A 21,521-nucleotide genomic window follows, 5' to 3' on the forward strand; every position below is an offset into this window, starting at 1 on the left:
TCTGTGTATTGCTGAAATTATCAGAAGCAATTAAGGAAAGATTTATAAACTACAGTGGAACCTCTGTTTGCGAGTAACCTGGTTTATGAGTGTTTTGCAAGACGAGCAAAACACTTAGCAAACTTTTGTCTCGCAAACCGAGCATGTTCCGATACACGAGCACTTCCCCCCGCTCTAACCGGCATCGCAACCCCTCCCCCCCGTAAGAACTGTATTGCACCCTGTGCTGAAAGCGGCATCCACCCGCTCGCCCGCCCAAACATGCTCCTTACCTTACCCCATCTGCTGCTTGTGTGAGTGAAAGTAAGCTCCCGCCTCTTGCTTGGGCATCTGCGCATGCTCAAGGCCTTCTGGATCTCGTTCTCTCCGGGGGGGGGGGGGGGGGGGAGGGGGTGATGGAGCAGCGCTGGTAGCCTCGGGGGGGGGGGGGGGGGAGGAAGCGGTAGAACGAATCAAAGCGAGTTTCCATTCATTCCTATGGGGAAACTCGCATTGATATACGAGTAACTTGGTTTACGAGCATGCTTCTGGAACAAATTATGCTCGTAAACCAAGGTTCCACTGTATATTACAACTATATGACTTATAGTTATAAGATTTATAAACTATATTACATCTATATGACAACTTTGCATGAGGTAAAACTCATTATAGTTATAATGAGTTTTACCTTATGTAAAGTTGTCATTTCTTTAATAAGACATTAACTATTTTTTTCTGCGGCCCTCCAAGTACCTACAAATCCAAAATGTGGCCCTGCAAAGGGTTTGAGTTCGAGACCGCTGGTGTAGAGGGACCACATCCACCCTTCTCCTATCCTCTGGTAGCACTCCCAACTCTAGAGCAGTGTTTCTCAACCTGCGGCTTGGGGTATGCAGGCCGCCTGTTTGGGGTACGTGGGTAGGCCAATGCCCGGTATCTCTCTCCCTGCCACCCGATAACGCTACATCCACCCCCTCCGTCTGCTGCTGCAGCCCCCGCCACCTGACATGTTCCATCCAATAATCCCCCCACCACCACCACAACTCCAGGCAAGGAAAGGCCAGGTACATGCAGCGATTGCACGCTGCCGTCTAAAAGCCTTCTCCTGACATGAATTCTGACGTCGAAGAGAAGGTTCTGGGCCAGCCAAGCAGCGATTGGCTGGCCCAGAATCTTCTCTTCGACATCAAAATTGACGTCAGGAGGAAGGCTTGTGGGCCAGTTTTGTGCAATTGCTGCACGCACCTGGCCCTTTCTTGCCCGGAGTTGTGGCGGGGGATGATTGTATAGAGAGTGGCAGCGGTAGATGTAGCATATTGGGTGATAGGAATCGGTGGCAGCTTCAGCAGGGTGCAGGCAGGCTTCAGGGGAGGGAGGAAGGGGGTGGTACAAAGACTAGAAGGCAGTGAGAAGCTATGGAACCACGGGGTGCAAGGGGAGGTCCACCGATGGATCAAAAACTGGCTTGCGGACAGGAAACAGAGGGTTGGAGTAAAGGGCCATTACTCAGATTGGCAAAGGGTCACGAGCGGAGTTCCACAGGGGTCGGTGCTGGGACCGCTCCTGTTCAATATATTTATTAACGACCTGGAGGCGGGAACAAAATGTGAGGTTATTAAATTTGCGGATGACACTAAACTATACAGCAGGGTCATAACCATGGAGGACTGCGAAGACCTCCAAAAAGATCTGACAACGCTGGAAGAGTGGGCCAAAAAGTGGCAAATGAGCTTCAACATAGGGAAATGTAAGGTCATGCATATTGGGAAAAAGAACCCGATGTTCACTTATAAGATGGGAGGATTACCGCTAGGGGTGAGCAACCTTGAAAGAGACCTGGGAGTGATGGTGGACACAACATTAAAGGCGTCGGCGCAGTGCGCCACAGCCTCAAGGAAAGCGAACAAAATGTTGGATATCATTAAGAAAGGTATCACAACCAGGACGAAGGAAGTCATCCTGCCACTGTATCGTGCAATGGTGCGCCCGCACCTGGAGTACTGTGTCTAGTACTGGTCGCCGTACCTCAAGAAAGACATGGCGGTACTTGAGAGAGTCCAGAGAAGAGCAACTAAGCTAATAAAGGGTATGGGGGACCTCTCATATACTGATAGACTGAAAAAGCTGGGGCTTTTTTCCCTGGAAAAGCGACGACTCAGGGGAGACATGATAGAAACCTTCAAGATCATGAAGGGTATAGAAAAAGTGGACAGGGACAGATTTTCAAACTAAGGGGAACCACAAGTACAAGGGGGCACTCGGAGAAATTGAAAGAGGAAAGGTTTAGAACAAACGCCAGGAAGTTCTTTTTCACCCAGAGGGTGGTGGATACATGGAACGCGCTGCCGGAGGATGTGATAGGCAGAAGTACGCTACAGGGCTTCAAAGAAGGTCTGGACAGGTACCTAGAGGACAAAGGGATTGAGGAGTACAGATAGGAGTAGAGGTAAGGTTATAGGGACAGGATTAAAGATAAATTATAAAATTAGTCAGAGACCACTGTTCAGGCAGTGGGCCTGATGGGCCGCCGTGGGAGCGGACCGCTGGGCAGGATGGACCTCTGGTCTGCCCCAGTGGAGGCAACTTCTTATGTTCTTAAATTGGGACACAGAAGGATGGGAGGGGGCATGAATGTGGGACACAAGGGAGGGAGAAAGGGGGCACTAACTTGGGACATAGGGAGATAAGGAATAGAAAGGGACAATTGTTGGGCCTGAGTATTTGAGTGAGAGGGAAAGAGAAGGGTGCACATGGTGAAAGGAAGAGGAAAATTGGGCATAGAGAGGAGTAGGTAGAGATGCATGGGGAATAGAAAGATGAAAGGGAGAAATATTGGATATGGTGGAGAGAGAACAGAGGGACAGATTGAAGGGGATGCAAAGGGGAGGAATGGTTACGGTGGATGGGCAGATTAGATGGGTCATTTGGCCTTTATCTGCTGTCATGTTTCTATGAATGTTGGATATAGTGGAGGGAGAGATGTGGCATGGTGTTGGAGAGTGGTGATAGAAGGATAAATGGGCAAGTGGCTGGTGTGCAGTGGTGAAAAATGCTGCACATTATCTGGGGAGATGAGAGCAGAACAAAAGTTGAACTACTGGAAGGACAGAGAGAGATGTTGGTTGGGGAATGGAATGAGGTCTGGAGGAGAGGAAGCATGCAGGAGGCAGAAATAAATAAATAAATAAATAAATAAATATTGGATGCACAGTCAGAAGGAAGTGCAACCAGAGACTCATGAAATCACCAGACAACAAAGGTAGGAAAATTATTTTATTTTCAATTTAGTGATCAAAATGTGTCAGTTTTGAGAATTTATATCTGCTGCCTATATTTTTCACTATATTTATGTAGTTGTTACTGAGGTGACTTTTCATATTCTAAAGTCATCTGCCTTGACCTCTTTGAAAACCCCCTGAATAGAAATGATAATTAACATTTTCTCTGTGAAATCTGCTTTGTGTTTTTATAATTTTGTGGTTACCATTATGTATTAATAAAATTATATTGTATGTATATGAAAAATGGATGGAAGAAATTGCATTGAAATTAGTACTATTATTATGGGGGTGGAGTCAGGGGCGGAGTTTGTGCAGGTCTGGGGCTGAGCTTGAGAGGAGCCTTTTCTTTATCAGCTTATATATATTCCTCCCCTTCACTTTCGAGTCTCACAATACCACTTTTGTACTTCTTCCTAACGCTGATGTATCTAAAAAATGTTTTGGCTCCCTGTTTTTACCGTGTCTGCTATTTTTCTTCCATTTGTATTATTGCTTTCCTGACTTCTCGACTAGTCTTTCTTAACTTTTCCAGATATTTTTTGCCTGTCTTCCTCTTCCTGCGATCTTTTGTAGTTTATGAAAGCTAACCTCTTCTTCCTTATCCTCTCAGCTACTACTTTTAAGAACCAAAGTGTCCTTCTTTTCCTCTTACGTTTACTTACTTGCCTCACCATCTGTTTGTACTGACTCATTTGGTTAATTGGGGCGCTCTTGCTTTCAAGGCCACGATTTCCAGATGGACAAATAAGTCCATTTCGTCAGCCTACCTTCTTTCTGGAAAACAGTCACCTGTTTCCATCAAAGCACATTTTACCAGGAGTGGCTTTTTCGTGGGACGAAGCTAGAGCTGTTTTCCCTGAGGAGATTTATAGGGCGACAATGTGATCTTCCCTACACACGTTTGCTAAGTTCTACAGAGTGGATGTGGCAACAAAACAGGACTCTGCCTTTGGGTCCTCGTCTTACGGGCAGGCGCAGCAAGCCTGCCCTAGCATTTTAGGAACTGTTTTCGTATGTCCCATCTGTCTAGAATGTCTCACTTATTTCACTTGCAGAAGAGTTTATGAACTTACTTTGGTAAGCTCTTTTTCAGTAGATAGGCGAGATATTCTAGACTCTCGTTCTGTCCTTCCTGCACTTGTCTACTGTTTCAGTCTGTAATGCTTCTCCAAGCTGATTCTTGGATGCCTGTCAGCCCTTGGGAGCTAGGAAGAATACTGTATATGTTTACATTTTATATGGAAGTAGTTTGTGAGCTCCTTTGATGCCTTTGTTAGTGGTTAACATTACTGTTTGATTTTACTTCTTGAGCAGAACAGTTTGTTTTTGAGCCTGTTTGCTACAGGTAGAGAATGACATGGGGAAAAAATTTGTCCTTGTCTCCCCCTCTCCCCCCCCCCGTTCCCTTGAGATTGTCCCCATCCCATTGAGAGTGGTCCCCGCAAAGCACCTATCTGATCCCAGCTACACAAGCCTTGAATAGTTTTATACTGAACTTATTTTCTTAAAGTATAAAAAGAATGGATGAGACACTGGTGTGAGGAAGAAGGATTCCACTTCATGCGCAACTGTACGGCGTTCTGGGGGAAGAGCAAGCTATACAGGAAGGATGGGCTCCACCTCAGCGGAGATGGAACGAGGCTACTCGTAAGCAACATCAACCGAGAAATAGAGAAGTTTTTAAACTAAGAAGAAGGGGAAAGCTGACAGTCGACCAAGAGTCGATGGTTCGGGAAACGGTATACCCAAAGGATACCGTTCAAGAAGATTGCAGGGAAGACTCACTGGATCATAGGCAAAATAGAAATCCTGACTGATCGAAAGGGTTAGAAGCCAGGGGGACAGAAGGAGGGAGAAAGTGGAAGAAAGTAACAGGCCGCAAAACTTTAAGTGTATGTACACAAACGCAAGGAGCCTACGGAATAAAATGGGGGAATTGGAAGCTATAGCACAAAAAGATAACCTAGCCATCATTGGTATCACGGAAACATGGTGGAACGAGGACAATGTCTGGGACACTGTACTACCAGGATACAAGCTATACCGCAGAGACAGAGTAGGACAAAAAGGTGGGGGTATTGTCCTATACATCAAAGAGGGAATTGAGTACCAGGGAGAACATGCTGGAAACAAACAATAAGGTAGGGTCTCTATGGGCCAAAATTCCGGGAACAAATGGAACAGATACGAAGATAGGCATCTACTACCGACCCCCAGAGCAGTCCGATGAGACTGATGAAGAAATGACGAACGAGATTAAACACGAATGCAAGGGAGGCAACGCAGTTATCATGGGTGACTTCAATTATCCGGGGATAAATTGGAACCTAGGCAACTCCAGCTGCAGTAGAGAGACCAAGTTCCTGGATGATGTAAGTGATTGCTTCCTGGAACAACTTGTCATGGAACATACGAGAGGAAATGCAATTCTAGACTTAATTGTAAATGGACTACGAGGACCAGAACAAGGCATAGAAGTATCGTCAAATATATTTTATAGAAACAACATCAGAAACAAAAACAAAGAACAACAAGGTAGCTCCATATTTCACACAAAAAATCCAGGAAGCCCACCCCACCAACCCAACCCACAACCCCCCCCCACCCATTTTCACTGATGCCAAACAAAAATATAAGAAACAAAAGAAAAAGGGCAAACACCAGGGGCCTAGCAGTTCAAAAGGCGGCTACGAGCCACTGGAGACAACGTTGTCCAAAAGGGCTCCCAAATACGTTGGAAGGCCCACCCAGGCAAGGAGGAAATGTGCTGGATTCTTCTCCGTTCCCAAGAAAGCAACGTAATCATGTGACTACGCCAAAGGGAATAGTCAGGAGCCTCCGCCTCCATCCACTTAAGCAAAATGCATTTGATAGCCACCATCTCAGTCCAACGAAGGAATGCGGAGGCCCCGGGTCGACGTGGAAGGAAATGCAAGGAGGCTCCAAATTAGAGAGTTGCGTGGGGACAGAAATCCCACCCGTCCCCACCCGTCCCCGCCAAAGTCCCACCCGTCCCCGTGAGGAATCCCACCCGTCCCCACCCGTCCCCGTGAGGATTCCCTCCGTCCCCACCCGTCCCCGCGAGGAATCCCCTCCGTCCCCGCCCGTCCCTATAAACTTCAGAAATAGTTATTTCATTTAATTATGCTACTGAATTAAAGGCTCTGGTAGAAACCCATTTACAAATAAGCAAAAAGACTTTATTAATTTGAAAATATTAATTGGGAAGAATACATACTTTGCAAATGGGTTTCTACCAGAGCCTCTAATGTTTATAAATTTTTATCAACACAACTAATATACTACTTTATCCTGAAGCAAAATAAAAAAAAAGAAATATAATTCTTTTCCTACCTTTGTTGCCTGGTTTCTGCTTTCCTCATGTTCTCATTCAATTCCTTCTATCCACTGTCTCTCTTCCTTCTGCATCTTCCATTTGCTCTGTTACTGTGCCTCTCCCTTTCTTCCCCCTTCCAAATTGGTCTGGCACCCATCTTCTTCTCTCCGCTCCCCCCATAGTCTGGCATCTGTCTTCTTCCCTGCCAGCGTCTTCTCCCTACTCTCTCTTCCCCATTTCCTTTCAGCGTCCTTCTCCCCCCATCTTCCCCATGTCCTGTCAGCGTCCTTCTCCCCCCTCTGTCTTCCACATGTGCTTTCAGTGTCCTTCTCCCCCCTCTGCTTCCCCATGTCCTTTCAGCGTCCTTCTCCCTCTCTGTCTTCCCCATGGCCTTTCAGCGTCCTTCTCCACCCCCCCCCCGTCTTCCCCATGTCCTTTCAGCGTCCTTCTCCACCCCTTTGTCTTCCCCATGTGCTTTAAGCATCCTTCTCCCCCCTCTGTCTTCCACAAGTGCTTTCAGAGTCCTTCCCCCCGCCCTTCCCATGGCCTTTCAGCGTCCTTCTCCCCCCTTTGTCTTCCACATGTGCTTTCAGTGTCCTTCTCCCCCCTCTGCTTCCCCATGTCCTTTCAGGGTCCTTCTCCCTCTCTGTCTTCCCCATGGCCTTTCAGCGTCCTTCTCCACCCCACCCCCCCCCGTCTTCCCCATGTCCTTTCAGCGTCCTTCTCCACCCCTTTGTATTCCCCATGTGCTTTCAGCGTCCTTCTCCCTCCTCTGTCTTCAAGTGCTTTCAGAGTCCTTCCCCCCCCCTCCCGTCTTCCCCATGGCCTTTCAGCGTCCTTCTCCCCACTCCTTCTCTACCGCCCCGGGTGCAGCACAGCCGGCCAGGTCCCCTTACTTTTGTGGCACTTCCCCGACCGACTGACAACAGCCCCGGTCCGACAAACCTCCCTGCCCTTAACTGCGAATCTAAATTACCTTATTACAGCTGCTGTAAGAAGATAATTTAGATTCGCGGCTACAGGGCAGGGAGGATTGTCGGACCGGGGCTGTTGTCGGTCGGTCGGGGAAATGCCACAAAAGTAAGGGGACCTGGCCGGCTGTGCTGCAACCGGGGCGGGGTGTGGCGGGGCGGACCGCCCCCTTCCCTTGGTAGCCACTCGAACCGCGAGGCTACTCTCCTCCTTACCTGCACTGCCTGCAGCACAGAGCCAAACGGAAGTCTTCCCGACGTCAGCGCTGACGTCGGAAGGAGGGAGGGCTTTGTTTAAGCCCTCCCTCCCCTCCGACATCAGCGCTGACGTCGGGAAGACTTCCGTTCGGCTCTGTGCTGCAAGCAGAGAAGGTAGGGAGAAGAGCCGCGCGACTGAGTACATCCAGCCCCGCAGGAACCCCGCGACCCTCGGAGGCGTCCCCACGGGATCCCCGCGACCCTAGGGGGCGTCCCCACGGGATCCCTGCGACCCAAAGGGGGAACCCGCGGGATGCCCGCGGGTCCCGCGGGATTCCCGTCGTCCCCGTTCCCGTGCAGCTTTCTACTCCAAATAACACAAAGGCTGATCTCCGAACTGTAATGTTCCAGATGTCATCTACAAAAAGAAAAACAGCATCCCAAAAAGTTTGTATTGATGGACAAGACCAAAACATGTGGCCGAGACCTGCGTTTGTAGCACCACAGCGCCGGCAGTCCGCAGTCGGGCAAAGTCTCGCCAGGAAAAGCTCTCCGACGAGAAATACAAAGGCGAAGAGTCAATTTGTAGTGTTGTTCCCAGAAAATAGCATATTTACTATACAAAGGTAGCTTTTTTATGGCATTCAAAATTACTTCATCAGAGAATTCCATATTCAAATCCCCCACCCAAGCATCCCTCAATTTGAGACAAGCAAGCATAGGGGATTCATCCTTCAGAATGCGCTACCGGAGGAAGTGATCAGGCAGAGTACGGTACAGGGATTCAAACAGAGACTGGATGGATTCCTGAGGGATAAAGGGATCATGGGATACTGAGAAAGCTAACCAGAAAATAAATGTAGAAGCCCAACCAGGTCGTGCAGGTGCAAGACCGGAGGGCTAGGACGTTGATGGGAAGATAGGACTCAATTAGGAAACCGAGGTGGCATGGGGGCCCCTTCTGGTGATTTAGACAGGTCGTGACCTGGGCCGCCGCGGGAGCGGACTGCTGGGCAGGATGGACCTATGGTCTGACCCGGCGGATTAGAATATAAGGAATGGATTGCACTAAGGTAAAACTCACCCAACCCCACATGTTCAAGTGTAGGAAACAAGAAGGACCAATTAATACTATCGAATGCTTTAGAGGCGTCCAGGCTAACAAATAGCGAGTCAATTTTCAATTCCTGGCAATGAGCCAGCGCAAAGAGGACCTTGTGCACATTACGAACGGAGTGCTGACCCCGCACAAAGCTGACCTGATCTTCATGGATAACAGAAGGGAGAAGTGGCGCAAGACGGTTGGCCAAAATACGAGAGAACAATTTTAAATCAATATTAAGTAAAGAGATCGGGCGATAAGACCCTGGGTCATCAGCTGGCTTACCCGGCTTCAATAACAAAGTAACCAAGGCCTCATTAACATAGCGAGGAAAGGAGCCCCTATTTATAGCCGCATTATAGTAATCAAGTAAGGGCCCGCAAACTTGATGGGAGAGAATACGATAAAACTCGCCGGAAAACCCGTCCGGGCCAGGAGCCCGACCGGATCGGAGAGATTTGATGGCAACCTGCAATTCCATTGCTTGAAGAGGTTCGTTAAGATGAGCCACCACATCCGCAGCCAAGTGCAGCATGCCAGATGAGCGCAAATTGTCAGAAATGAGGTCCCCAGAGATCTCCGGGGCAGCATAAAGTTGAGAAAAGAAATCAATAAGTGTCTCCGCCACCTGCGACGTTTTAGTAACCCGACCCTCTCCAGGCGTCTTAAGGGTCAGGATTCGCTTGCGGGCCAACCGAGCATCCACGAGACGGGCCAGTAGCCGCCCCAGTCTGTTACCAAATCTGTGAAAGCGATGCTTATGGAAGGCCGCCCATTTCATAGAACGGGAGTGAAGCAGCGAGTTAAGTGTTGCTTGAGCAGATAGTGCTCGCGAGTGGCAGGAGAGGGAACAGTCTGAAAGGCACGTTTAGCTGCGCCAAGATCGCGTTGGAGGGCTAAAATACTACTGTTAATACGTTTATGTCTGGCACAGAGAAAGGAAATAATGTGACCGCGAAGCACGGTTTTGGCGGCCTCCCAAAATAAAATGGGGTCTTCTTGATGTTGTGCATTGTGTTGTAGATACCGTATTTGCCGGCGTATAAGACGACTGGGCGTATAAGACGACCCCCCAACTTTTACAGTTAAAATATAGAGTTTGTTATATACTCGCCATATAAGACTACCCCTTCTTCCGCACACCTTCTGCACAACAAATAAAACTTAAAAGAACATCAGAATTTATTTCAACAATTTTAATTAATTCACTAAAGCTGAATAGAACAATAAACCCATGGGAGCTGCCATGCTATTTGTTTTCTAAACTGTTAACCAAACTGAAACTGTCAATGATAGAAGGAAGATAACACATAGAGGGAGAGAGCAAGTGCCGGGCAAGTCCCTAGCAAGTTTGCTGGCATGACAGTTTCCCTTTAAAAGCCTTCAAAAGCCTCCTGTTCGCCCCCGCAACTTCCTTAAGGGCTAGACTCCACACACGGCCGCATGTGCGAGAGACGTAGTAAAGAGAAAGGGGGTGGGGCCAGAGCGCCGCTGCTTCCCGCTGCGCAGGATGAAGGAGCTGGCACCCTTGTCACACTGATGTCCCGCCATGGCCCCGCTGATGTCCCGGCAGGTTTACTAGTACCGTAAGCACCGTAAGGAGGTAAGGAAGGAGATGTTAGGGCATGTAAAGTAGAGAGTTGCACGGGGACAGAAATCCCACCCGTCCCCACCCATCCCTGCCAAAGTCCCACCCGTCCCCACAAGGAATCCCACCCGTCCCCACCCGTCCCTGTGAGGAATCCCTCCGTCCCCACCCGTCCCCGTGAGGAATCCCCTCCATCCCCACCCGTCCCCGCAGAAATCCCCTCCGTCCCCGCCCGTCCCCATAAACTTCAGAAATAGTTATTTCATTTAATTATGCTACTGAATTAAAGGCTCTGGTAGAAACCATTTACAAATAAGCAAAAAGACTTTATTAATTTGAAAATATTAATTGGGAAGAATACATACTTTGTAAACGGGTTTCTACCAGAGCCTCTAATGTTTATAAATTTTTATCAACACAACTAATATACTACTTTATCCTGAAGCAAAAAAAAAGAAATAGAATTCTTTTCCTACCTTTGTTGCCTGGTTTCTGCTTTCCTCATGTTCTCATTCAATTCCTTCCATCCACTATCTCTCTTCCTTCTGCATCTTCCATTTGCTCTGTTACTGTGCCTCTCCCTTTCTTCCCCCTTCCAAATTGGTCTGGCACCCATCTTCTTCTCTCTGCTCCCCCCATAGTCTGGCATCTGTCTTCTTCCCTGCCAGCGTCTTCTCCCTACTTTCTCTTCCTCATTTCCTTTGTGTCCTTCTCCCCCCCATCTTCCCCATGTCCTTTCAGCGTCCTTCTCCACCCCTTTGTCTTCCCCATGTGCTTTCAGCATCCTTCTCCCCCCTCTGTCTTCCACAAGTGCTTTCAGAGTCCTTCCCCCCGCCCCGCCCTTCCCATGGCCTTTCAGCGTCCTTCTCCACCCCTTTGTATTCCCCCATGTGCTTTCAGCCTCCTTCTCCCTCCTCTGTCTTCAAGTGCTTTCAGAGTCCTTCCCCCCCTCCTGTCTTCACCATGGCCTTTCAGCGTCCTTCTCCCCCCCTCCTTCTCTACCGCCCCGGGTGCAGCACAGCCGGCCAGGTCCCCTTACTTTTGTGGCACTTCCCCGACCGACCGACAACAGCCACGGTCCGACAAACCTCCCTGCTCTTAACCGCAAATCTAAATTACCTTCTTACAGCTGCTGTAAGAAGGTAATTTAGATTTGCGGCTACAGGGCAGGGAGGATTGTCGGACCCGGGCTGTTATCGGTCGGTCGGGGAAGTGCCACAAAAGTAAGGGAACCTGGCCGGCTGTGCTGCAACCGGGGCGGGCCGCCCCTCTCCCTTGGTAGCCACTCGAACCGCGAGGCTACTCTCCTTCTCCTTATCTGCCCTGCCTGCAGCACAGAGCCGAACGGAAGTCTTCCCGATGTCAGCGCTGACGTTGGAGGGAGGGAGGGCTTTGTTTAAGCTTTGTTTAAGCCCTCCCTCCCCTCCGACGTCAGCGCTGACGTCGGGAAGACTTCCGTTCGGCTCTGTGCTGCAAGCAGAGAAGGTAGGGAGAAGAAGAGCCGCGTACATCCAGAAGACTGAGTACATCCAGCCCCGCAGGAACCCCGCGACCCTCGGAGGCGTCCCCATGGGATCCCCGCGACCCTAGGGGGCGTCCCCACGGGATCCCCGCGACCCTAGGGGCGTCACCGTGCAGCTCTCTAATGTAAAGTAAGGGCATGTAAACAGTACCCGGCGTATAAGACGACCCCCGACTTTGGGGAGGATTTTAAGGTACTGAAAAGTCGTCTTATACGCCGGCAAATACGGTAATCTTCCCATTGAGACGCCAAAAAGATTTGAAACTCCACATCCTGGGCCTAGTAGAAGGGAAATCTCCAAGAAAGAGAACGAATATAGGTTGGGTCTAGATTAATATCAATCCAAATTGGAGCATGATTGGAAACGGCCAAGGGCCCAATCTCTGCGGACGAAATGGAGGAGAACTGACCCACGGATGCAAAAATGTAATTAATGCGAGACCAGGTATTGTGAGCTCTAGAGAGATGAGTATAGTCTCGAACCTCAGGATGTAAGAGGCGCCAGGGGCCCACCACGGAGAGAGTGTCGCAAAGATCAGCAAGAAGACGTCCTCGAGTCCCAAAAGTAGAGGGGGAAGGCTCCGATTTATCTAATTCAGGATCGCTAACCAAATTGAAATCACCCACCAAGAGCAAAGGATCGCCAGAATACCGGGAATGAAGAGCCAACCAAGTCACGTAAAAATGCAGATTTCGATGAGTTAGGGCCGTAAACCATCAGTAACAGGTAACTCCGGTCTCCCAACGTAAGTCACAAAAGTAAATGATGACCCTCCGGAGATTTATCAAGGACCTGCACTCCGAGAGGTGAAGATTTCTGAAGCAACACCGCCACACCCCTATGATTTCCAGGAGAAGACACAAAATAAACCTCCCCCACCCAAGAACGCTGTAACTTAAGATGTTCCTCATCCGTGAGCCTAGTTTCTTGTAAACAGGCAATATCAGTATGATGACGCTGTAGCGCAGCCAAGATTTTAGACCTCTTAATCGGGGACGTAATGCCCCCTACATTCCAAGAAGTGAGCCTAAAAGGTAAACTTACAGCGGCCAGAAGAGAGAAAGAAGAAGACTCAAATATAAGTGATGCCACAAATGTGAGACCCCAGGAGCCCAGCCTTCCCCAGGGCCATCAGTACCACAGTGCGCCAGGACAGGAAACAAAAGGAGAGGGAGAAATTCAAAGGCAGGCCCATAAGGGCAGAAAATAAAGAGCAAAGAAAAGGAAAAACAAAGCCCCCAACTCCACAAAAGGTAGCAGACAATGCAAAAAATACCACAAACCCAAAACAAAAGAACAAAACCCCAGCATCAGTGAGAGTAAACCGCCCCCTCCCAAAACCCAACCCATCCCAACCCAAACCTCCCTCCCCAAAACCAAATTCCAGTTCCCAACACAATCACACCCCTTGTCCCACTAAAGCAGGACCAAGAGAGGAAGTCACGAACCAATGTGACCAGGGCCCCAGACCCTCCCCACCCCACCCCACCTATCAATATCATATCTAACATGCTTTCAAAGATAACCAATCACACAAGCACAAACCCGACCCCACACCACACTCAAGCCTACCCCAAATGACCAACTCAAAACCCACCCCAAGGTGTAAAACAAAAGTAAAAAGGGGGACCACGCATACAGGAGGTCAAACAAACCCAGGAAGAAGCCCCCCTCAACCCTTGCAATCAGGCAACCCAGACATCAAGCAGCAATCACCTACACCAATCCCGGAAGCCCCAGGTCATCCTGATGCAGGCCAAGGTTTCACGGGAAATTACCCCAAATTCAACCCAGCATACAGGAATGGCCAATCATAATCCAGATAACTGCAGAACCCAAAAACTCACATGGAAAAACAGCAAAACAACAGGGGCAGATTCTCCGCAAAGAAGAAGATAAGCTGAGTAGAGCCAACGGGCCCTAAGTCGAGGCACCACAATCCCCCAGCAAACCACCAAAACCCAACAACATTCATACCAAATCCAAAGCGCCCCAAGTAGAGAAACCCACATGCATCCCTCCACATACCCCACAGAGACCATGCCAACCCCGTTCGAGCGGGTAGAAGGAACAAGCAGGACAAAGCGGATCTAGTGTCCACAAAACTGGGGACAGTCCTGTTGAAATATAAAGTCAACGGTCCCCAAATAGGGTCACCAAAGAGCCAGGACAACCCTCCCTCACAAGCAAACAAAGTGCAAAAAACAGCACTCCGAGCGGTCACCCGCAAGCACCCAAAACCCTAGGCACATAATAGAACCCTCCTAAGTCCCAGAACAACCATCCCGGCAGGACACCAGGATACAAAATAGGGATCAAGGATCCAGGAACAAAGCACCAGTTCCCCAACAAACTCAGGGCAAAACTGAGGATCCATGCTCAGGAGGCATGGTATCCACATAGACCTGGGCCTCCTCTACAGTTGCATACGACTTCCACCCGGCTCCCGTCCAGATCTTCAAGGTGGCCGGGTAAAGCTACATGAAGCGTCTCTTTCGCTCGTAAAGTGATGAACACACTCCAGAGAAGCGCCGACGATAGTCTTGTAATGCCGGGGAATAGTCTTGGAAGAGGCGAACTGGGTCCCCATCATAACAGGTAGTATTCTTTTTCAGCTTGTATTGCCGCATCAGTTCAGTCTTGTGGGCAGAGTTGAGCACCTTAAGGATCACTACACGACCACGTGTGCGGTCTTCAAACCGTCTACCGATGCGGTGTGCGCGTTCAAGCCGCACCGGCCCCATGCCCTGAGGGAGCGGAAACTCCGTCTGCAGCCAGGACTCAAGAGCAGGCAAGAGCCGGGAATCAGGAACAGTTTCAGGGAGGCCTACCAGCCGAAGATTATCCCTCCGGGAGCAGTTCTCAAGATCTTTGAGTTTGTCCGCTTGCTGTTTCAGTTGCTCCCGGAGGGAAAGTAGATCCGCCGCGGAGGAGGTGTGTACGTCTTCAACCAGGGCCACCCATGCCTCTAATGTACTGGTGCGGCCGGTCGTGTCGGTCAAAAGAGTTTCCATGGCGGCCAATTGACCCGACAAATGATCAAAGCGGGATTCAAGGGCCCGAACCACCGATGCTGAAAGCGCCTCGATGTGTGCCTCAGTCAGGGAAAACGTGGGGCCCGATTCAGCCGCCGCCATCTTGGGATCCGGTTTCTGCGACTTCGGGTCTTTTTCTTTCTCTTTTCGAGTCGCTCTGCCACTCATAGCTGGGCTGAGGGGGCGCACAAACTTGTCCATACACCGGTCTCCCCTTGAAAAGCAAGATCCAGAGGCTCAAATCAACAAAAGGAGGAGGGAGGAGGAGGAGGGGCCCCGGAGCTCAAGCAAGGCACGTCTTGCTCGGCTCAGCACATCATGTCAAGGCATAGAAGTATAAGGGACGCTGGGAAATAGTGATCACAACATGATCCACTTCAACTTAGACACAGGAACTAAAAATTGATCCAGAACGACGGCCACAGCACTGAACTTTCAAAAAGGGAACTACGAAGGTAGAGTCATGGTGAGGAAGATTAGGAAGAGGATAAGCACTGTAAATACGCTATAGCAAACATGGTCCCTTTTTAAGGACACAGTCACAGAGGCGCAAAATCTATATATATCGCTTATCAACAAAGGTTCCAAGAGGAAGAGGTGTGACTCACTGTAACAGTGAAGGAAGCGATCAGAGACAAGAAGACTTTGTTTAAGGAATGGAAAAGGACAAAAATGTAAGAAAATTGGAAAAAGCACAAACAACATCAAAGCAAGTGTCATAAGGCAGTAAGAGGGGCCAAAAGAGACTATGAAGAAAAAATAGCCAAGGAGGCCAAAAACTTTAATGCTGTTCTTTCTATATATTAAGGGGCAACGACCCGCGAAGGAAGCGGTAGGGCTGTTAGATGACCAGGGAATAAAGGGAGTACTAAAGTTGGACAAAGCCATCGCCGACAAACTGAACACATTTTTTGCGTCTGTATTTACCGAAGAGGATATATCCAATATACTGGAAGCCGACGGGAAACTGACAGGGATGATGGTCAGTCTAGAAGAGGTATGCAAACAGATTGATAGGCTAAATCCCCGGGATTGGACAGCATCCACCCGAGGGTAATCAAGCTGAACTGCTCCAACTAATAACCAATCTGTCGATCAAATCAGAAAAGATTCCAGAAGACTGGAAAGTGGCGAATGTTATGCCGATCTTCAAGAAAGGTTCGAGGGAGATCCGGGAAACTACAGACCAGTGAGTCTGACTTCGGTACTGGGAAAGATGGTAGAGACACTGATAAAGGACTGCATCATCGATCACTTGACGGATATAAACTGATGAGGACCAGTCAGCACGGCTCCAGCAAAGGAAGATCTTGCTTGATAAACTTACTGCACTTCTTCGAAGGAGTAAATGGGCAGATAGACAAGGGTGACCCAGCCGACATCATATATCTAGATTTTCAGAAGGCATTCAACAAGGTTCCGCATGAACGCCTACTTCGAAAAATTGCGACCCATGGAATCGAGGGTGATATACTCACATGGATTAAAAACTGGTTGGCGGATAAGAAACTGAGAGTGGGGGGGTGAATGAACAGTACTCGGACTTGAAAAGAGTCATGAGTGGAGTGCCGCAGGGTTCGGTGCTCGGGCCTATGCTCGTCAACATATTTATAAATGACCTAGAAATTGGCACAAGTGAGGTGATTAAATTTTCAGATGATACAAAGTTATTCAGAGTAGTGAGGGGACAGAAGGATTGCAAAGACTACAAAGAGACATAAATATGCTCGAGGAATGGGCCGCAAAATGGCAAATGAGGTTCATTGTGAATAAGTGCAAGGTGATGCATGTCAGTAACAAAAATCATATGCACGAATACAGGATATCCGGTGCTATACTCAGCGATAGCCCCCAGGAAAGGAGTACTTGTAAACAAGTCAATGAAACCATCCGCGCAATGTGTGGTGGCGGTGAAAAGGGCAAACAGAATGCTAGGAATGATTAAGAAAGGGATCACGAACAGATATGAAAAGGTTATCATGCCGTTATACTGGGCCATGGTACGCCCCCACCTGGAATACTGCGTCCAACACTGGTCACCGTACATGAAAAAGGACATAGTACTACTCGAAAGGGTTCAGAGAAGAGCAACAAAAATGGTTAAGGGACTGGGGGAGTTGCCATACAATGTGAGGCTAGAGAAACTGGGCCTGTTCTCCCTTGAAAAGAGAAGACTGAGAGAGAACATGATCGAAACATTCAAGATATTGAAGGGAATTGACTTAGTAGAGAAAGAGAGCTTGTTCACCCTCTCCAAGGTGAAGAGAGCGAGAGGGCACCTGCTAAAGTTAGAAGGGAAAAGATTCCGTACAAATGTAAGGAAGTTCTTCTTCACCCAGAGAATGGTAGAGATCTGGAATGCTCTTCCAGAGGCTGTTATAGGGGAAAGCACCCTTCAGGGATTCAAGTGAGGTTGGATAAGTTCCTACTGGAACAGAACATACGCAAGTAAGGCTAGACTCAATTAGGGCACTGATCTTTGATCTAAGGGTCACCGCGTGAGCGGACTGCTGGGCACGATGGACCACTGGTCTGACCCGGCAGCGGCAAATCTTATGTACAATTGATTTTTATAAATCAAAGTTCTGGCTGCTGAACTAGAGACAGAGATGTTCAGCTGGCAGGGCTTTATTTATAAATTTTTATCAATACAATTAATATACTACTTTATCCTAAAGCAAAAAGAAAATATATTTTTTTTTTCTACCTTTGTTTGGGTTCTGCTTGCCTGATCTTCTCATTCAATTCCTTCCATCCACTGTCTGCCTTCTCTCTGCCTCTTCCATTTGCTCTGATACTGTGCCTCTCCCATCTCTCCTTTCCCTCCCCCAATTGGTGTGGCACCCATCTTCTTCCATCTGCTCCCCCCATAGTCTGGCATCTGTCTTCTTCCCTTCCAGCATCTTCTCCCCACTCTGTTCCCCATTTCCCTTCAATGTCTTCTCCTCACTCTGTTTCCCATTTCCTTTCAGCGTCTGTTCCTTTCCACCACCACCCCTTTAGGTGGTAGTGGCATGGAAAAGTTTCCTTGTAGAGGCGGTGAAGACAAAGACTGTCTGAATTAAAGAAAGCATGGGATCGACAAGTGGGATCTCTTAGGGAGAGGAGGAGATAGTGGATGCTGTGGATGGGCTGTTTGGCCTTTATCTACCATCATGTTTATTTGTTTCTAGGACTAGCTTAGTATATAGTATACACTTTAAATCAGTTTCTTATATCTTGTTTAACTGTATAATCAACTTGCCTGAGTTTAGCCTCTCATGTCTTTATCTCAACGAACTCTGTGCAACCCATCTTGTCCCTACATGCCTACCTTCCCAGGTGGCAGTGCTTTGCCTTACATGCTAGCACTGCTGGCTGGTTTTCTGGCCAGTTGAAGTCTCCTCTCTATGGCAGACTGGAAGGGGGAAGAGAGGAGGCAGATGTTGGATGTAGGGAATTGAAGTGAGGAGGACAGATACTGGATGGGAGTGGTAAAGAGGGCAGACGCTGGATGTGGAGGAGGGATAGAGGGTCAGGCACCTAAGGACACGTCCTATCCCAGGTTGTACCGGAGAGGGGCCTTAGGCACCAGAGCCAGTCAGCATCCCATTTTGAAGAGGCAGGCCCCTGGCTGTCCTTTAATTTAAAGGGATAGGATACAGGGGGCTGTTGGAGGATTGTCATGGGGGCGGGGTCCCTGGTGGCAGGAGGGAGTGGCCATCCCTCCTGTCGAATGGGGGGGGGGGGGGGCGTATCAAGTGGTCCTGGAGGGGATCAATGGGAAGAAGGAAATTGGGGGTCTTTTTAAAATTAATTTGTGGGCAGGGAGGATATTTTTTTATGGTGGGGTCTGAGCTATCAAGCCTTACTTTCCTGTCAGTGCCTGAGCCCTTTCTCTGGAATGTTACTTTATGAGATTAGGGATATTAAATACTACCATAGTTTTAGAAGGGCAGGAAAAAGCCACCTTTGTATTGTATTTAATAAATAGTCTGATCTAATGTTTTGCACTTTGAAAAATCAGTATTGTTACTCTATTTGTACCGTGGAATTATTGTTATAGATTTTGCTTACTGTAATCTACCTTGAGCTATTCTTGGTTAAAGCAGAATAGGAATATTTCAATTAGATGAAGGAATAAGAGAGAGGTAAGTAGGTGGCTGCTGTGGCAGCGAGGCAATTGGAAGACAAAGGAAAAATTAGAGAGGGGGGATGCTGAAATGTATACATAAAAATAGCAATGTTGAGAAGAAAGGTATAAGGTTAAGAAAATTTAAGTGAGTGGTAACAAAGGCTGGATGTCAATTTGTCAAATTTAGATAACCATGGACAATGAAGGGAGGAAATATAATAGAAAGCCCAGGAGCGAAGGAGTTAGTGGATCTGCCTTATAAGCCATAGCTGAGCTCTTTTCTGCTTGTCGGGCTGCAAACTGTGTGGTAGCAGCTTTGAGTGGTACCTTTCCAGTGGTGATAGGGAGAGCAATTGCTTGGCTAAATTGCCTTTGTCTAAACTGAAACTTTGATAGTGTCATAGTAGTAATAGCCTTAGGAAGGGATGATACAGATACAGAATGGAAAGCTGGTCCTTTAGAGAAGTTAACTCTGCACAACGACGAACATATACTGGACACTATTAACTGAGGAACACTGACCACAAATGCCAGATGGAGAAAAGGGAGGGTAAAAGAAAGAGGTAAGCAGTCCAAAACAAAACAACAAAAAAGTAGAACAGGCATCTAAAATGATAGTAATGTCAAAGTAATTGGGGGGAAAACCCCCCCAAAACAAAACTAATGCTGTGAGTTAAGGGAAAAGTTGGAAAACCAAACTGAGCTTAAAGGAACTACCAATATACCTTCGCACCCCGACAAGCTCCTCCCTTGGGATTGGAAGTCAGAGCGTGGCTGCTGCTCGCAAAACAGAGCGAGGTAGAGGAGGAGGGGAAAATGCGAGAGGAGTGGCCCGGCTCTGATTAATTACCCCAGGCCTTGGGAGGTGGGGCTTAAACCAGCCATCTGGATGAGAGAGAGGACGGGAAAGAAAGGAAGAAGCAAGCGCGAGAAGGAAAAAACGGCAGAAAACAAGGAATAAAGCATAATTGACAAGAAAATAAGCTGCATTTGAGGCCGATAAGGAGTATCGCAGGAAAAAAGACTGTCGGGAGACAACTGCGGCGGCGGCGGCGGCTCAGGAACTAGTCTTTTATATCTTTTTGCTCTCCGTGCCGCATTGGTTTATGGAGAAAAAGAAAATGGTAACTCAGGTATGGATTGGAGTGCTTCTGGCTCTATATGTCGAAGTGTGGGGGCGGTAGGGAGCAGATCAAAGGCAATGTAAGGGTATACCCGCACTCTGCACGGTTTGCCTTTTCTGTCTTTAATTTCACTCTGGCAGCTTCCCGTTTCCTGCGCAGAGCAGCTGCAGCTAGCTCTACAGGGAATAGTATCGTTCCTTTGTCTCTGTGCTGTATGCAGCATGGGAGGGGGACTGCAGAGGTATGGAGGTTGGCTTTAGCAAGAAGGGGTGGGGGATGGGAGCACAAAAATTAAAGGTTGAAAGTGGAATTTTTGGATAGACAGAGGGAGGGGCCTAGGGAATCCTCCATTTCTTTACATTGTTTTCTAATATTAACTTGTTTTTGCATAGAACTTGGCTGCTTGTTTCTTGTGTGTATGCGTGCGCGCACACATATGTACGTACGTGTGTATCTCTCTCTGGGGAGTAGGGAGAGATGGGATATTCTCTGCTGCAAGAAGGGTTGTAAACAACCATTGGATTTTGGGAATTGAAGTTGATCGTCTACTTAAAACTCTAGGCCTCTCTTAAATGTTGAAAATGGAGGCTCATTTTTTGCTGTTAATTTCATAATTGAGCTTCTTGGGTTTTGACATCATTTCCTACAGATCTGAAAGAAGCAGAAGAGCTGGGAGTTTGATGCGGTCTGGCATTCACAGCTCTTTAAATCGCATCTAGTTACATTTGAGCTTTATAAAAATTTTATTTTTAAAGAATTGCAAAACTGTTATGGGGCATATGGCTGCAAGAACAACATGGCTTAAACCATATGTATACCAGGCAGATCAATTTCTCACAAGACAAGCTGTGTTTGGGATGGAGTTCACTTATGTCTGAGAAGCAGAGATGGTGGTTTCCTTTCACTGTTCAATGTCAAGGGCTCACTAACGTCTTTAGATATTGGTTGGGTGAGGAAGATGACTTGAATGTTCAAGATTTACCATAATTGTGCTACTGAACAGACCTTGAATGAGAATGCCCCCTAATTTACGCTGAAATGGATCAGATTATCTCACCTCCTAAAGCAATGTTAAGAAAAATTTACATCAGGTTCTGACTATCCTTATAAGGATGTTTTTGGATAACTAGGATTTCTTGTGCTATATCCAGAACTGCAGTTTAAAATTCAAGGGAGGTGGAGTGTGAGAGGATAGGACAGTGAAATGCAATTATGTAAAGTCCACTGCAATGCTGTTAAATTATAGGCTTCATAGTTAGAAGTTAT

General features: G+C 47.9%; 1 protein-coding gene across 13 annotated transcripts in view; it reads left to right on the forward strand.

Annotated features, from left to right (window-relative positions):
* The window catches only part of RBFOX2 (RNA binding fox-1 homolog 2), an 839,083-nt gene that overhangs the window by 249,609 nt on the left and 567,953 nt on the right, over positions 1-21,521 (forward strand). The window contains exon 1 of one of the 13 annotated variants that reach the window (XM_033935155.1): positions 19,991-20,264. The exons of the other annotated variants lie outside the window; for them this stretch is intronic. Within the exon in view, the coding sequence (XP_033791046.1) occupies positions 20,238-20,264 (27 nt within the window). The 5' untranslated portion in view covers positions 19,991-20,237. Of the gene's footprint in view, positions 1-19,990; positions 20,265-21,521 lie in introns of those variants that run through there. 13 annotated transcript variants of the gene reach the window in all.

The sequence above is a fragment of the Geotrypetes seraphini genome, chromosome 2 (assembly GCF_902459505.1).
Source record: "Geotrypetes seraphini chromosome 2, aGeoSer1.1, whole genome shotgun sequence".
Taxonomy (NCBI): domain Eukaryota; kingdom Metazoa; phylum Chordata; class Amphibia; order Gymnophiona; family Dermophiidae; genus Geotrypetes; species Geotrypetes seraphini.